This window comes from Carassius gibelio, chromosome B20, assembly GCF_023724105.1.
Source record: "Carassius gibelio isolate Cgi1373 ecotype wild population from Czech Republic chromosome B20, carGib1.2-hapl.c, whole genome shotgun sequence".
NCBI classification, from domain to species: domain Eukaryota; kingdom Metazoa; phylum Chordata; class Actinopteri; order Cypriniformes; family Cyprinidae; genus Carassius; species Carassius gibelio.
In genome coordinates, this window is record NC_068415.1 from 2852751 (window position 1) to 2870042 (window position 17292).

The window sequence follows — 17292 nt, forward strand, 5'->3', positions numbered from 1 at the left end:
GATACTTCTATAATACATAAAAAAGGATAAAGAAGAGAGAAAAAACAGATCCAGGATGTTCAATAAATTACATTTTGAAATATATTAAAATATAAAACAGCTATTTTAAATAGGCTATTAAAAATATTTCAAAATCTTACTGTTTTGCTGTACTTTGGATCAAATAAATGCAGGCTTGGTGAACAGAAGGGACTTCTTTAAAAAAAAACATTAACAAGCTTACTGTTCAAAAACTTCTGACTGATAGTATAGGCAACTTTAATTTTTCTCAAATTTCTAGCTTTTAATTGGCTTAGAAATCTATAAATGCTGGACAATAACAAATAATTATTATTTGTTTATATACTACAAACACTGTTTATCACATAATAAGGCAGAATAGCTTCTATACTGTAATAAATGTCAATTAGCACAGATCTGGACATCACTTAAAATAATGCTATTTTTTTTTTATCCCATTGCCAAAACAAGCTTTCAAACTATTAAGTTCTGATGCATAATGCACATTTCAGCAAATGTAGTATGTATTTCCATGCATACAGAAAATTTGCATGCACTATGCACAGAATACATACTATACACTGCAGATAGTAGTATGCTATTCTGAACAAGCCCAAGTTATTTTCTATAATAGAACTGAAAATAATTACTGTAAATTTTTAAAAAAATTGACACTGACACAATGTTTCATTACGAAAACTGAAGTTTATCTGAGAAAAATAAGGGGTAAAAAAGGCTTAAACGATTGTTTGTATCCAGCAGTTTGGAACAAAAGCATTGTTCGTCTTCAGTCCAGACAGATGCTCTGTTTCTGGGTCCCTTTCAGAGAGAACATCTGCCATGTAAACGTGGGGGGAAACAATAATAAAATACACACAACTCAAAAGCTGTAAAAGGAAAGGAGATGAAAGGAGGGGCTTGAGCTGATTGAGATCTGTTAAACTACAGCATACTGCTGATACAACAGCTCACGAATCCTGTAGTAGTCATCACAATGACAGCCTTCCAGACAGATGCGGCCCGCTTCCGTCTAAATGAGAGAGAGAGAGAGAGAGAGAGACACACAGAGAGAGAGAGAGAGAGAGAGAGACACAGAGAGAGAGACACAGAGAGAGAGACACAGAGAGAGAGACACAGAGAGAGAGAGAGAGATGCATGATAAGAGCAATAAATACAGGATGTGTTCTTGCATAGCAAAACAGCATAACACTGTAATATCAAGATGATTTTAACACTTGCCACTGGTTTTATAAAAAGTCCGGCTAACTAGTCATATCATGGGGGGTTCCTGATATATATATATATGATATATGATATGATATACTGGAGGTGGGCAATATACAGGCCCTGGTATACTTCAAACAAAATCAAAGAACAAACTGATATGATGTCATTTGAAAAAAAATCAGTGAAACATCCGAGACAAGTTTTCCAAAGCCGTGAAAAGAGAGAGTAAAGATATAAGGTAGCAAGTACCAAATGCAGTACTCCACATGATAGAGTAAGACCATCATGATTCATTTAAATAAAAAATAAAATAAAATGATTTATGTGACGGCACAAAAATATTTGGCTGCATTTAAAGTAAATAATTAAATAATTAAATGTAGTCTACCTTTATTTTGGAAATAATGTTCAGACAAATTACCTTTTTAATCATTGTATGCAATATATTTTTATTTATTGTTGCATATATATTACAACAAAACATTTAGTTTTTATCAAGTTCATGTGCAATAAACATATAAATATATACTCCTATTTTGTTAAAACATGCAAAATTGTACACACATTATGGATGGTTACATTTTTCTTAATTGATATTCACATGACATCATTAAACTACAAGTTTCATTCTGCAAGTGACATCCAGTTCTCAAAAATTCACAAGTATTTTTGATCCAAATTTACGCCAAAAACTGTGTAATGATTTGAATTAAAAAAATACAATGGTTGATATTGCTTTCAGTTCATTTGTCAAACTGGAAACTCAAGAAGCACTGCATTGTGGGATACAGTAGAAAAAATTGTTTGTTTGTGCTTGTGTTGACGGGTTAACAAGACTGTCAATGAACAGAAGCATTGCTATATTAATTTATGCTTTATTTTTCAATTAAAAAATATGTACAGATCGCTGCATAAGCGTATTTTTAAAGGCAATGTCCCAAATCGTCAGAAACCTTAATTTGGCTTTTTGCAAAACACATTAAGAACATGTCCTGATCGTACAGCCGGCCACTAATCAAATATTCATAAGAGGTGATTTGCATATTATGTGGTGTGATGTGCTTCCACTCACCCTCCTGACAGCCACCAGATTATTACACACCAGAACTCCGCCCACAAACTCGGCCTGGATCCCTTCACGCAGCAGAACCTGCTTAAAGTCTGACAGACGAGGCTCGTTGATGAACACAGACTGATGACCTAGGACCTGAGGAGAACACGTGTTATTCCCACAAAACCCCAGGAGATGTTTCTATTTAAAACGTCTTTCCTCTGGTGATCAGCTGTATAATACAGAGCTAGATTTCAACCTTCATCATGAGATCATTGCATCCTCATTAGATCTGTTCTCCTCACATTTATTTTCCTCAGCTTTCTTGCACTCTCTTTTGGTTAATACTTCAATTTAGATTTTATTTGTATATTTTGCGTTTTCACTTTAATTAAAAAGTTTTAGCAATTTTGTTGTGTTGTTTGTTTAAGTTTATTTATAGTTGTAATTTATTTATAATATATTTATATATAAATATTATTAAATATTATATTTACTCTACAATATGTCTACATGGTATTATTAATTTTACTACATTTGTTTAGTTTTAGTTATGATAATTCAATTCAAACCTAACAACGAGATATACTGAAATAAAGTTTAAGCTTATCGTTTTTGCTGATCTTTTGAATTACATATTATAATTATATTCTATGTTTTCATTTTTATTTGTGTTAAAGTTTTAGATTTTTTTTTCATTACTATTATTATAATTTTTTAAATGTGTCAATACAGTAGCTATTACTTTATTTATTAGTCTTTACTTAGTTTTAATTATTTTATTACTTCAAATTAAATAAATGAAAATTAGAAATGTTGCCTTGTGCAACTGATATTTTTTAAATAAGATTTTCTCTTTTCACTTTGATTTTAAAGCCTTAGTAATTTTAGTAATAAAATTGTTTTTGTTATTATTTGCTATTTTTTTATTTGTCTTTATTTAATTACATCTAATCAAATAACATCAATTAGTATTTATTTTATCACATAAAATAAAATTAAGTGAAAAGGAGAACTGTTGCCTCTAATGTAATTTTATACTGTCATATATTCTGAATTGGATTTAAATGTAATATTTCTTGTTTTCACTTTTGTATTTAGTTTGGAAATCTTTTGAAATTTATATTTTGACTTACTTATTATTAAAGGATGTCTATATAACACATCATCTACTTAAACGAAACGAAACTTGAGCAGCGCAGGTTAAAGGTGTAGTTTGTGCTGTATTTGCGGTGTCTCTCACCTCATTAGCAGGCAGCGGCTCCAGTGTGGGAATGACGTCGCTCTCCTCCGAAATCTCCCGCTCGTCGTCTCCAAACAGAGTCTTGATGGCCCGCTGGTTAGCCGCGGCGCTGGGCTCAGTCGTCAGGTCCGGCGTGACATCCATGGCTGGCTCTCCGTCCTCCGTCTCCTCTTTGGTGTCTCCCATCTCTGCGATGACACCCGTGTCCACTTTCTCCACCCGCATGTCCAGAACGCCATCGATCCACGCCAGCTCCGTGTCTTTGGCTTTACAGAACTGCAGTGAACTGACCAACGAGTCCTTCAGTCTGACCTGCAGCGACATTTACAGCTCCATCAGTCTGTGAGCATCTCCGAAGACTGCACACTTTGCAATGTCAAAGTTAAAATGACATCATGATAAATGATGCTATTTTGAAACATCCACAACTCAAAACTCCCGGAACCTTAAGCGAACAATTCCTTATCTACAGTACAGACCAAAAGTTTGGAAACATTACTATTTTTAATGTTTTTGAAAGAAGTTTCTTCTGCTCATCAAGCCTGCATTTATTTGATCAAAAATACAGAAAAAAAACAGTAATATTGTGAAATATTATTACAACTTAAAATAATAGTTTTTAAATGTATTATACTTTAAATGATCATTTATTTCTGTGATGCAAAGCTGAATTTTTAGGATCATTATCACATGATCCTTTAGAAATCATTCTAATATGATGATTCATTATCAAAGTTGGAAACAGTTCTGCTGCTCAATATTTTTTCAGAACATGTGATACTTTTTTAGGATACTTTGATGAATAAAAAGTTAAAAAAAGAAAAAAAGAAGCTATGTTTTTAAAATATAAATATTTAGTTTATACACTACTGGTCAGTAATTTGTTTTTCTTTCTTTTAAATTTTTTTTATTTTTATTTTGAATAAATGCAGTTCTTTTTAACCTTTTATTGATCAAATATATCAGACAGCAGAACTGTTTCCAACACTCATAATAAATCAGAATATTAGAATGATTTCTAAATGATCATGTGATCGACTGATGTTACATGTGACACTGAAGGCTGGAGGAATGATGCGGAAAATTCAGCTTTGCATCACAGGAATACATTTTTATTTTAAAGTATATTCAAATAGAAAACTATTATTTTAAGTTGTAATAATATGTCACAATATTACAGTTTTTTTCTGTATTTTTGATAAATAAATACAGGCTTGAGCAGAAGAAACTTCTTTCAAAAACATTAAAAATAGTAATGTTTTCAAACTTTTGTTATGTACTGTAGATATGAAGCAGCAAGATGGGATTTAGCATGCCATACTTTAGCAAAACATTCACATATGGGGGTGCTCAAATGTTTTGTATTTCACACAGAACTACGGTTTTTATACAGCCTATTAAGATAAAGCTGTAAATAAAAATCTGAAAAGAAAGAAGCTTTAACTAAATATTTTAACATGTGTGAATAAATCCCCTACCCCTATAGAATTACATTTCACTTTCCATAATCTGTGACTGAGAGAGGAGCATCTTTAAGACTCAAACTGACACAGACAGTTCATGTGCATTCAGGGCATTTTGTGCAGACAGTCTATAAGTCCTAATATTAACGTGCTCTCTCTCTCTCTCTCTCTCTCTCTATATATATATATATATTAGTGCTGTCAAATGTTTAATCATGATAAATCATTTTTTTGTCTAAATAATATATATTTGTGTGCTCTATATATTTATTACATACATACTCATGTAATAAATATAAGTACACACATATGCATGCTCAGAAAAATATGTATATTATTTATTATTTTACAATTTATATATTTAAAATGTATATATTTTTAAGTGTATGTACATAAACATACACAGAACAAACACATAATGCAAATAAAAACTTATTTTGTATGCAATTAATTGCAATGAATTGTTTGAAAACACTAACATATGCTTATTTATATGACCTCACAAGGTTGTTGAAATGTCAGTTTTCTGTGTGACAGATAAGAGTTATTACCTGGTAAATGTGGGTCTCGCTGGTGGCATCCACGGTCTCCTGCAGTTTTGGCGTGTAAACTTTGATGTCTTTGCCGCTGAAGGCCTTGCAGGACTCGGCCAGGTCCTGGCTGGCCTCCGGCGGCCCGTGAACGATGATCAGCTGTCTGGGTTTCATCTGGTTTATGATCTTTTTAATAGAGTCGCCGTCAGAACGGCCCTCGTAATCGATGTACATGACTCGAGCTCTGAGGGACACAACAGATGAATCAATGACTGCCATGAAAGTGCGAACAAACAATACAACGTAAAAAAAAATAAAAATAATAATAACAAAAACAAAACAAAAAAAAAATTATATAAAGGGATGACATCCTCAACACTGCTTTTTAATAACATTTATCCTGGTATACATCTTTTGATTTAAAATATATAGAACAGATCCTGAAAAAAATTACATTCAATAAAATGAACACTGGTTTTAATATTTTCAAAGTGTTTAATACTTTTATTCTAACTTTAGCATTTTGTAAAAAAAAATACAATAATAATAAATAAATTAAAAACAGTAGTTATATACACACTGTAAAAATATTTTATGAAGTTATTTATTTGGAGAATATTTTACAAGAAAATACCATTTTAGTCTTTCTTATTTAAAGTTACTTCCTGTTTCTTTGTAATTGTGAGTTTACTAGCAATTTCTAAATTAATATGTTTTACAGTAGAATTTGTTTACAATAGAATTCCTGAAGATTGCTATAGTGCACAAATTTGATATTAGCTTTAAAAAATTATTTTTTAAATGTATAGAATAAATCATGAATATTGTGATATCTCATAAATGTGATACTATTTATTACAAAAATAAAAATCGATAATATAATTTATAATATTTTTTTTTTTTCTATTTTCAAAAAAAAAATTTGTTTATATATATGAATCCTCTATATTTCAACAGATATTATATGTAAAAAAATTGTGTGTGTGTAGAATTTTCTAATATGATAAATTCTAATAAAATAAAAAACACTGCTGAGGTTTTAATACAATCCTTTCTATTAAAATTAATTCAATGTAGGGTATAATTTGCATCAGTCCAAAAATATGTCATGACGAGGAAAAAAAAAACATATATAAGTCAAAATGGACTATAAGTAGCATTTATTTAGAACCAAGAACCAAGAGAAAACATTACCGTCTACAGCCACGAGAGGGCGCTCTATGTTTTCAGTGCGCCCTCTCGTGGCTGTAGACGGTAATGTTTTCTATTGGTTCATTTTTCTTGGTTTATTTCTCTCGGTTCATGTCAAATTAATTTTGATAAATAAGTCGCACCTGACTATAAGTCGCAGGACCAGCCAAACTATGAAAAAAAGTGCGACTTATAGTCCAGAAAATACGGTAATCAGTAATAAGAGTCAGACTGCTGATGAAATGAATGATCACCTGATGTCTAGCGCTTGTGTGACGCTGGTGCATTTGGTGGGGACGTCGGACAGGTCCTGCTCCATCGGCTCCTCTCCGTTAGTCAGTCCGGACTCCAGCTTGCTCTTCTCCTCTTCTGTGGCCTGGAGCTCAGGAACCAGAAACTCCTCGGGCCTGTGGTTAGAGCAAACACAGAACATGAAGGTACACAACACAGCAGCACAAACCCATAAATCCCATGGCACTGTATAAGCATCTGAAGGGAAATAACTCACCTGATGATTTCGCCGTACTCGTCCCATTTGAGTCGCTCCTCGTGTGTAGGGAACATGGGGTAGGACTTTTTGGCCTGTTTGAAGAAGCTGCCCTTCCTCCCGCCCTCGCCCTTCATCATCAGGTCGTGATGTTTGGTTTTCACCACCGCCGGCTGCTCCAGATCATCGTCTATATCGCTCTCATCGCTCGAGTCCATGTCCACCCTGATCAACACACAGCGCTCTTATTAAACCTCAGGTAAGGTTAGGATTCAGAGCTGATCTAATAATAGTGATGGCATTATTAAACCATAAACAACTAAAGTGCTGCATAAAAGTGAAGAAATGACAACAGAACATATAAACAGTGCTTTTTCCTCAATATCTTTAGTTTAGCATGAATATTACTGTATAAAGTGAAGAGTATATTTTAGGTGTTTTTAGCACCTTTTTGACTGATGACCTTTGGTCTGATATATTGTCTCATATGTGACCTTCGACCACAAAACCAGTCATAAGGGTCAGTTTTTCAAAATTGAGATTTTTGCATCATCTGAAAACTTAATAATTCAGCTTTCCATTGATGTATCTATGGCTTGTTAGGATAGGACAATAATTTTTCGAAATCTGGAATCTGAGGGTGCGCAAAAAAAAAAAAAAAATATTGAGAACAATTGACTTTAAAGTTGTCTAAATTATTTTTTAGCAATGCATATTATTAATCAAAAATGAAGTTTTGATATAATAACAGTAGGAAATTGACAAAATATCATCATGGATGATGATCTTTAGTTAATATCCTTATGATTTTGACATAAAAGAAAAATCGATAATTTTGACCCATACAAAGTTTTTTGGCTATTGCTAAAAATATACCCCCAGAGACTTAAGACTGCTTTTGTTCCAGGGACACATAAAGTCTCTTAATTAATGTAGGTCAAAACTGCAAAAACATTAAATTACTGCTTTAACAAAAAAAAGAAAAGCATATCACCAGACAAGACAATAGAGATATAATTTTACATATATTTTTTCAATCATGAATTATATTGTGTATCATAAATATATATATATATATATATATATATATATATATATATATATATATATATATATATATTTGATTAATATAATATGTAAAAATTCAGTGTTATATTTTAAAATAAGTAAAATGGGTTCCAAGTTCAAAGGTTTGAGATCAGTAAATTTAGTTTTTAACTTTTATTCAACAAGGATGCACTAAATTAAAAAAGTGACAGTAAAGACTTTTATAATGTTACAAATGTTGAAAATGTGATAAATTTTTCACACAAAATGTGAAGCAGCTCAACTGTTTTCAACATTGATACTAAAAAGTAAATCATCATATTAGAGTGATTTCTGAAGATCAGGTGACACTGAAGACTGGAGGAATTCAGCTTTGATCACAGCAATAAATTACATTTTAAACTAACAGAATTTTAAATAACTGTTTTGTAAGAATATTACACTCGTTTTGCCGTATTTGTGATCAAATAAATGCAGCTTTGGCACACAGAAGAGACTTTTGAATAGCTTTCTATAATGTAAAAGAGAACGAACTGATTTTTCAATCATTTATTCTTGTTTTGGGTCTGAGTTTGGTTCATTAGAGAGCACAAATGTGAACAGATATTAGCACTTCTTGAAACAGACAGCAAAATGATGAATACCAATTAATTAAATTGCATGAATGATTCTTAAAGTATTTATAAAAATGCTTTTTTTAATTGATTCTTTGTTTTCAGTGAAGATCTGTCTTTCGAATATTTGTAGAAAATTCCCCTCTCTACCCTTAATAAATGGCGTCAGAAAGTCTTGGTTTGATCATCAGTGTATTCTGGCTTTTCATTCAGACAGTATTTTAGTCTCAAACACATTTCTACTCACTCTTTCGTCTGCTCCAGTTTTTTGGCAGCCTCTTTCTTCATTTTCTCTTTCTCCATGTATTCCTCTAGTTCTCGTCCTTCCAGTCGGCACCGTTTTCTTATCTGGATGAGTTAAAGAAACAGAAAAAAAAAAAAAAAAAAAAAAAAAACACGAAATCTTCAAAATCACTGGGCATCCGAAGAATTTTTTTTACACAAAAATTTGATGAAAAAGAGAGATAGAGGAAATCTAATTAATATATTTTCCAAAATTTGTGGGATCAAATCTTGTATGTTCAGAGATTTGTCTGAGCGATGTAAAGAGCAAAACAGTTTATCCAAGTTAGTTTTTTTGGTAAATTTGGTAAATAAGTTCTTATGAATAATGACATTGTCTTCTAATAGGACCACACAGTCTCAACAATAATCATGACTCACATCCTGTAACTGAGTATTTTTGCAAAAAATCCCTAAAAATGTACAATTAAAAAAAAAAGAAAAAAGCTACAATGAATGAATGCTAACGTTGTTTTTTGATGTGATACACCTCCATTAATATCTAAGAATATTCTGATCGTAAAAGCATCTTTTCAGCTAATTTCAAACTTTTTCCTACAATAGTTTATTTTGTTATATTTTTATTCAAAATCTTACTTTACAGTATGATTTTTTTTCACAATCTGGATATAGCTATTTTTCTTATTTTATTTTATTTATATTAGGCTGCTGTCACTTTAAGACTGACTGCACGGATCCGATATATTGAAACTCTGTGCCTTCTATTCACTTTCATAATGTTGCTAAAAAAAAAAGTATATTTTGTCCTATCTTCATATTCAATTCCTTGTCGTAAAGGCCTAACCTCCAGCTCAATCCTCTTCTCCCCTGGGGTGTCTATGAGGTAGCGGGCCAGCGTTCCCGGTGTGGTTCTGTAGGTGAGGATGACAGAGTTCTTGGCTTCCTGACACCACTGTATGAAGAGCTCCCGTGAGAAGCCGGACTCCAGGTCGGGCTGACTGCACAGAACCACCTTCGGGCTGGGCACACGGGCCAGATCAGACAGGCTGTGACAGAGAGACAGGTGCCGAAACTGGAAAGGGTTGTTCCTCTTGTCCTCGAAGCATCGCATCAGTTTATCACTCATCCACTCCACCTGTGAGGAAACACAAGAAACCTTCTGATTTCTGACACATCTTGTATCACATGCGAAAACTGTAGAGATTTAAAAAATAATATAGATGTTATTAAGACATTTCATTGAAACAATTGATCCAGTCAGTCACTGAATCATTCATTAAACTCATTTGTTCGAAATGATGAATCATTTCCGCATGGATTGTTTGGGGACACAAGAGCCATAAAATAAAAAAAACTAAGTAATTATGACTTCTAATTTTGTAGTTAATAACACATTAACATTCTGAAAAACAAAACACAATTAGAATTCTGAAAAAAAATAAAAAAAGAAGTCAGAATTCGTCACAATTCCGAGGAAAAAAAGTCAGAATTCTTTACAGTTGTGTGAAAAATTTGGAATTATTTACAGTTCTGACAAATATTTTCGGAATTCTTTACAATAAAAAAAAAAGGCTATTTCGATATTCTAACTCCAATTCAGAAAGGAAAAAAAGTCAGAACATCAAGTTTATAACTCACATTTGAGAGAAAAGGGATAAACTGGAATAAAATATTGTCATAAAATCAATGTAACATTTGCTAACAATCATGCTGATATTAAGAAAAGACCGCACTCTTGCTCAAATGATATTGCTTAACTTTATCATTTGATACAAATATAAAACAAAACTCATGCAGGAAAAAGTCCCTGCATATCGTGAATTTCGAGACATATTAAACCAGCACAGACTATCATGCAGTGAGAGCACACACTGCTTGTTTGGTTTTTGCAAAGCGAGTGACATGCTCCATAACGCCAGCTCGCTTTAAAACGATTATATTATAGTAGAGCACACAAAGAACATTTTTGAAGGATATGAGCGTGACAGCGAGACCTGGGACTTTGAGAACTCCACCACGTTGTAGCTGACGTTGTTGAGCAGGGCGAGCGAGTAAACGCCCAATCCTGCATCTTTGGTCCTCCAGATCTGATCCAGGAGCTGAGCCAGTTCCAGCACTCGTCCCGCCGTGTCCACAGCGATCAGCACGTTCCCGTCGCCTCGGAGCGTCTCCATCACATTGGCTGGAAGAGAGAGGGGAACGTCAAGGTTCATTGCAGCACATACATGATGATAAATCGTTTGGGTGAACTGCTGGTGGAGTCTGAACTTACTGAGCAGCTGCTCGTCACGCTGTTTCCTGCGAGGCTGAACATACGAGGCATTGAAGGAGTCTGTGATGAGGAGAGACGGTCTGCTGATGTTCTCCAGCGAGCAGCCGTTCAGATGACTGATCGGACACATTATCAAATAAAACCTTTTACTTTACACTGAGATCAGAAATGAGCAAGAATTTGGACAAGAATGGTAAATAAAGTGGCAAAAATGCCAAATATTGTTAGTTTCACTTTATTAAAACTACATGTATGTATCTGATAGTAGTTTGGTTTTTAATTAATAGTCATTTATTAGCATTATTAAAGAGAACTTAGTAATATTCATAATAAATATTCAATAGAACTGAACGATTTTAATTACTACTTATAACATTATTTGAGAATATAATGAAAGGAATATTCAAAACATAATATCAATAGAATTTTTTCCTAATACAAATAATTAAATTATGCTTTTGTATCTATTCTTAAAATAATTAATGAATTAACAATTACATTCATGATTGTTTTGAATGTTAATGTATATGTGATTTTTTCATATCTCAAATAATAATTTTGGATATATATATATATATATATATATATATATATATATATATATATATATATATATATATATATATATATATGATGTAAGTGATGTTGGTTTGATATTTGATTAACTGCCATAATTGTTGTGTATTTAACATTAATTAATTTGTTTTATTATTTAATAAATAATACTATTTCTCATTATTTGAGGAAATGGTATTTATAGTCTTTGAAAATACATAGCAAGAAAAAAAAAGACCTCATAAAGGGCAGAAATTTTCCCTAACAATTAATTCCAGGGTACAAAATGATACATTATTAATTTTATCTCTGGGTGATTTCTTTCATACTTACATCTCCCTCTTGTGGTTGAAATCCACAGCATAGATGATCTCTTCCTCTCCATCCTTCACTATTTTCCAGATAGTGCCACCGATCATGTGACCCGCAGGAAGTGGGGTGATGGACAACCCGTGACCTTTTCCTGTTCGTTAATAAATTATGAGTAACTTCCAAGATGTCCAAAAGGACACATTATCTTTATTTTGTATTTTTAAAGATATTACTGATTGGGTTTTCTCTTTCTGCACATGTGAATGAAGAAGTGTCTTCTCACCTTTCAGGTTGACGATCTGAGAGTATTTCAGCTGCTGGATTTTGTCAAAAGCTGAATCGACGTCATCCAGCGTGAACAGAGTGAAATCTTCAGTGTTGTGTCGAGACTATGAGATCACATAAGACGAAGGCATTCATATTTCAGCACTGCCTCAGAGTGAGAAGTACTGAACACTTCAAAACATGGGGATTTTAAGTTCAACTAACAATTCAAGTCTATGATGCATCATAGATCTCTGTAAAATTGAAATAATTTAATAAAGAACACAGTCATTACTGCACACCATCACTAAAAAATGTTTGGGGATCGGGAATCATGTTCCATTTAAATCTATTAAATCTGACTGTATTTTCATGATAATTAAGTATATTTTGGCCCCTAAATTGTCATTTTGAAAAAAATATTTTTTGCATTACTGTAATGTGAAAAAAATTCTACTAATATAGAATATTTCTTGTATTGCTTCTACGCTGATTTAAATTTTTACAATAGTGAAGCAGAAAATGTTATAGTAATAGATAGTTTTGGGGAAAATGTGCTTGTTTTTGAAGAAAATACTTTTTTTACTGATCCTATAAATGGGTTCATTTTCTTTTGCAAAATTTTTTTTATTTATTTATTTTATTTATAATTTTTTTTTTATTGAAACTCAATTGCTCAGAAACAATCATTATTTCTTTTTTTGTGTGTGGTTATTTTCATATTTAAACAATCTCAAATTGTACTTCTGAATTTTGGACTGAAAATAAAAAAAGTTTTTTTTTATATATATATAATGTTTTGATTATTAATTTAAAATAAACACTATTTTTAGTTTTTTTTTAATAATTATAACATGATAATGGTTTGAATAGGAATTATGTTTGTGTTGATTATTAATTTATATGTGAATGTTCATTTTTGTTTGAGTTTTATGTGACTTTCATCATATAAACTGTTAAGCCTTTCCCTTTTCCATAAATGACTAATTTGACACAATTAAGAAACATACTTCAGATTTTCGAGCTATTGATAATCAGTGCTTCTTTTGAAGCTGATCTTTCTCACCTGATAGAGATCGTACATGAACATCTGACCCATCTTGTAGACAGGGATGGTGGCGTAGATGGTGCAGTTGAGCCCCAATTTGCCCACAGCGTACGGTAAAGCGCCCAGATGCAGAGGATCCGGGTGAGAGAGCAGCACTGCGTCCACCTGATGCACATACCTGACAAGACAGGAAATACACATCACATACAGGAAATGATCTCAATAACACCATCTCACCATCTAAAGATCGTACCGCTTCAGGGAGTCTATGATGTCCATGGAGAAACTCTCATCCCAGCCACAGTCCAGCAGGAAGCGGAACTCATCCACTTGTAACAGGTAACACAGAGCAGATTCCTCCTGCACTCCGGAAAGAGCCGTCAGCTTGATGATGGACGTCATTCTGCCGTCTGATGCACACAAAAGATCATCAGTAAACAACTTGCATTCAGTCCTGAGCATTTGCTTGCATAATAGTCCGAGTGAAAAATCGTGTACTAAAAAAGTGCCATGTTTTTGGACATGTGCTTTGACATGGTATTGTTTAAAGAAGACATTCATAACCTAGCATTTAGATATCAAAATCAATCATTCAGTATTAAAATAGCTTTATAAATATCCGTAAAACCATGGTAACATAGGGTATTCTTTTAAGTATTAAGAATATAGAAAAAATGCGTTACCATAATCATGATATTTTATTACATTTATCCAAATGCTATAGAAATAGTATCTAATTGTGATACAATGCTAATAAAGGTGCATCAAAATAACAGAGCAGTATGTAATGAACAGAACTGTAAGTTCTGTAACCACAGAATTAATTAATATTCATAAACATTCATCCATGATAAAGTTTCTCAACTTTCTAATTAATCTGACATTTAAACTGAATCTGAACTCAATGAAAACACACAGAAGCCAAACCAATGAGGAGATTTTCTTTAAAACTGAATTGATTTATGGACATAAACACGTGCGTACCCGTATGTCGTTATCTCACTTTTGATCTCAGGAGGTTTGGTCAATAATTAATGATGAAAATCGCTGAAAAATCATCTTAAATTCGTAGTTATCTATCAGCTCGGCGGCGTGAGAGCAGCAGCCATTACTCCCGCTGTTGACGTCACTAGACTCTACCACTCACAGCGGCGGAGGGGCGCTCACAAATTATAATAAAAGTCTCATAATACGTGTTATTATTGGGGTCGTAAACGTTACATAGCTTTTTTTTTTTTTTTTTTTTAATAGATACATGTAGGACATTTAAATTAAATATATGTCTAAAATTTAGGTTTTGATCTAAAATAAACTTATAATTTAATAATTAAATAATTCTTAAGCCTTTTAACCATTCACAAAAGCATCCAAATGATATGCAACCTTATACAAATAATTGTTTGTATTATTATTTTATATAACATGTATCAAAATTGTATTCAAAGAGAAACGTTTCAATGTAGCGGAAAGGAAAATTGGAGCAACTCCCTTCAAACGGTCTCTTTGATAGTTGGTACAGTCCAAAGCCCTCTAGCTCTTCCAGCTAATGCTACTGTGCTAATAGCACACAGAGGAAACTACCGGAAGGTAAATTACTTTAAATTCACATGTATTTAATTAACGAACGTATTGTATGTCTATTAAACTTGGTTAAGTGTTTATACGAGTTTTCTGTGGAAGTAATCAAATTAAAATGTGTTTATGTGAGGACGCTAGCTAGCATATAGTGTGGATACAGGCCCAGAACAGTCACCTTCACATCAACACAAACATTTATATTTGCTTTCATCATGGCATTTCTGTTTCGATGTTAGGTCAGTAGATATGTATAAGGATAGACTAATTTTTTATAGACATATATTTGCAGACAGATCAATGAATGCTGCATTTCATTAGTTTTGATCATGCTCACATTCATACAATACACGTATATACTGAGACATGTATAGAATACGAGTCAAACGTTTGAAAACAATTCATTTATTCATATGGTATGATCATCAAACATGTAAACAGAAGCCGTTGTTAACTTATGTCCCTTTTCTATTGAATAACAGGCATTATGGTGAACTTCGCAGCAGCGATTCGTGAGCACTGGGTCAATATCCTGGTCCCTCTGGGTTTCGTCATCGGGGTTTATCTGGACCGATGGAATGACCAGAAACTCACAGCATTCAGGAACAAGAGTGCTTTATATAGCAGGTCTATATATAATATCTAGGGATATGCCAGTATCACATTTTCATGTTGCGATTCATTGCTCATTCACGGAATTTAGTTTTTAAAAAGTGGTCATAATACAGTATAACAGGTTAAATAACTTTTTTCCTAATAACAAAAGTAACTGAACATTTAAATAAGATAAAGCAATACGGAAAAATATATTTGTTTTTACATTTTACACAGATTAAATGGCAAAATAATTATAAAGTCCAATCGGTATCACTTTACAATAAGACCTCATTAGTTAACCATTAACATTCACAATAGCTATAGAAGTTATTAATCTTTGTTAAAAAAATACACGTCTTAGTTCATGGTAGCTCATTAAATAACACGGCTGCAAATTTTGATTTTAACATTGTGTTATTAAGTATTGGAATACCTAAGATTAATGAATGTTCAGAATAATTTTTCATTGGCAGAATATGTTAACTAATGAATTAACTAATGTTGATTAATGAAACCCCAGTGTAAAGTGTGAATGAACAATAAAGAATCAAAACACTTTCATACAATATCTAGGGCATGTTGTAGTCCAGATTTAAAATGAGAAAAAATAAATAGCCTATTAAGTCTTAATATTTAAGTATTTGGCGCTGTGACGCACAACACATTATTTATTTATTTATGGGGTTTCCAGGGTAGGGGCTGCATTTTCTGCTGTTTAGCGCCATCTGCTGTCAGAGAGTGAATGTGCTTTCATTCAGCGTCTCTCATGTGCTTCTCATTCGTGCTTGTTTACATCAGAGCATGCAACTTTTAAGCAGCATACAGCAGTGTTGTGCATTTTGACCAGTTGATGGGGAAATTATTCTTGAAATGCATTCCAAATTCGGAATAATTTGTAATCTATAATTATTCATGGTATTTAGAAGTGCCCAAGATAACAGTATCGTGCATATTCATTACCATGATATATTGCATTAAATACTGGCACAATAATATCTTATAAAGCGGTCTTAATACCAGAGTGCGTCTTTGTAAATGAATGATTTCTGAATCTGTAACTTCTGATTTCAGGGAACTGAAGCCCGGTGAGGAATACACCTGGAAGTGAGACTCCTGCAGTGATATTTATTGGACCCTCTGCCTAGAATGTGTATATTGTCTGTTCATCCACCATATCTCTGATTACGAGCATGTTGGCGCAATAAATTGTGCATTTAATTCTGTAATGCCTTGTGGTTTTTATTTACAGTCAGCACATTAAAAATGAGTGATGGTCCAGTCCAAACTGGACTGTTATTAAATATCAAATATGTCCTGATTTAATATGATTTTGCGGCATCATCTGTTTGAATAATTTCACATAACATGGTCTATTAAGATAAATTACAAAAGCAATAACTTTTTAGAATGCAGTTGCATATATTATTAGAAGACACCAATACTAAACTGTTTTAACACATTCTTTTATCAAACTGCAACTTTACAGAAGTGTTTGTCTTCCCAAAAATGTAAGGATGGGTTAACCTCAGCAATTCTGTATATTTATGCATTTCCTCCCACACACTAAAAT

General features: G+C 32.6%; 2 protein-coding genes across 2 annotated transcripts; one reads left to right on the plus strand and one right to left on the minus strand.

Annotated features, from left to right (window-relative positions):
- Positions 1 to 685: 685 nt before the first annotated feature.
- cpsf2 (cleavage and polyadenylation specific factor 2) lies at positions 686 to 14701 on the minus strand. The gene is made up of 15 exons (XM_052587096.1): positions 14535 to 14701; positions 13804 to 13960; positions 13569 to 13728; positions 12522 to 12627; positions 12260 to 12389; positions 11372 to 11487; positions 11094 to 11281; positions 9944 to 10234; positions 9104 to 9204; positions 7217 to 7420; positions 6963 to 7115; positions 5536 to 5761; positions 3522 to 3833; positions 2300 to 2434; positions 686 to 1030 (listed from the first exon to the last, which is right to left on the minus strand). The coding sequence occupies exons 2-15, from the start codon at positions 13950 to 13952 to the stop codon at positions 938 to 940; spliced, it is 2364 nt and encodes a 787-aa protein (XP_052443056.1). The 5' UTR covers positions 13953 to 13960; positions 14535 to 14701; the 3' UTR covers positions 686 to 937.
- A 297-nt stretch (positions 14702 to 14998) lies between these two features.
- On the plus strand, positions 14999 to 16948 carry LOC127984596 (NADH dehydrogenase [ubiquinone] 1 beta subcomplex subunit 1). Its single transcript, XM_052587310.1, has 3 exons — positions 14999 to 15137; positions 15608 to 15752; positions 16794 to 16948. The coding sequence occupies exons 2-3, from the start codon at positions 15613 to 15615 to the stop codon at positions 16828 to 16830; spliced, it is 177 nt and encodes a 58-aa protein (XP_052443270.1). The 5' UTR covers positions 14999 to 15137; positions 15608 to 15612; the 3' UTR covers positions 16831 to 16948.
- Positions 16949 to 17292: the final 344 nt, after the last annotated feature.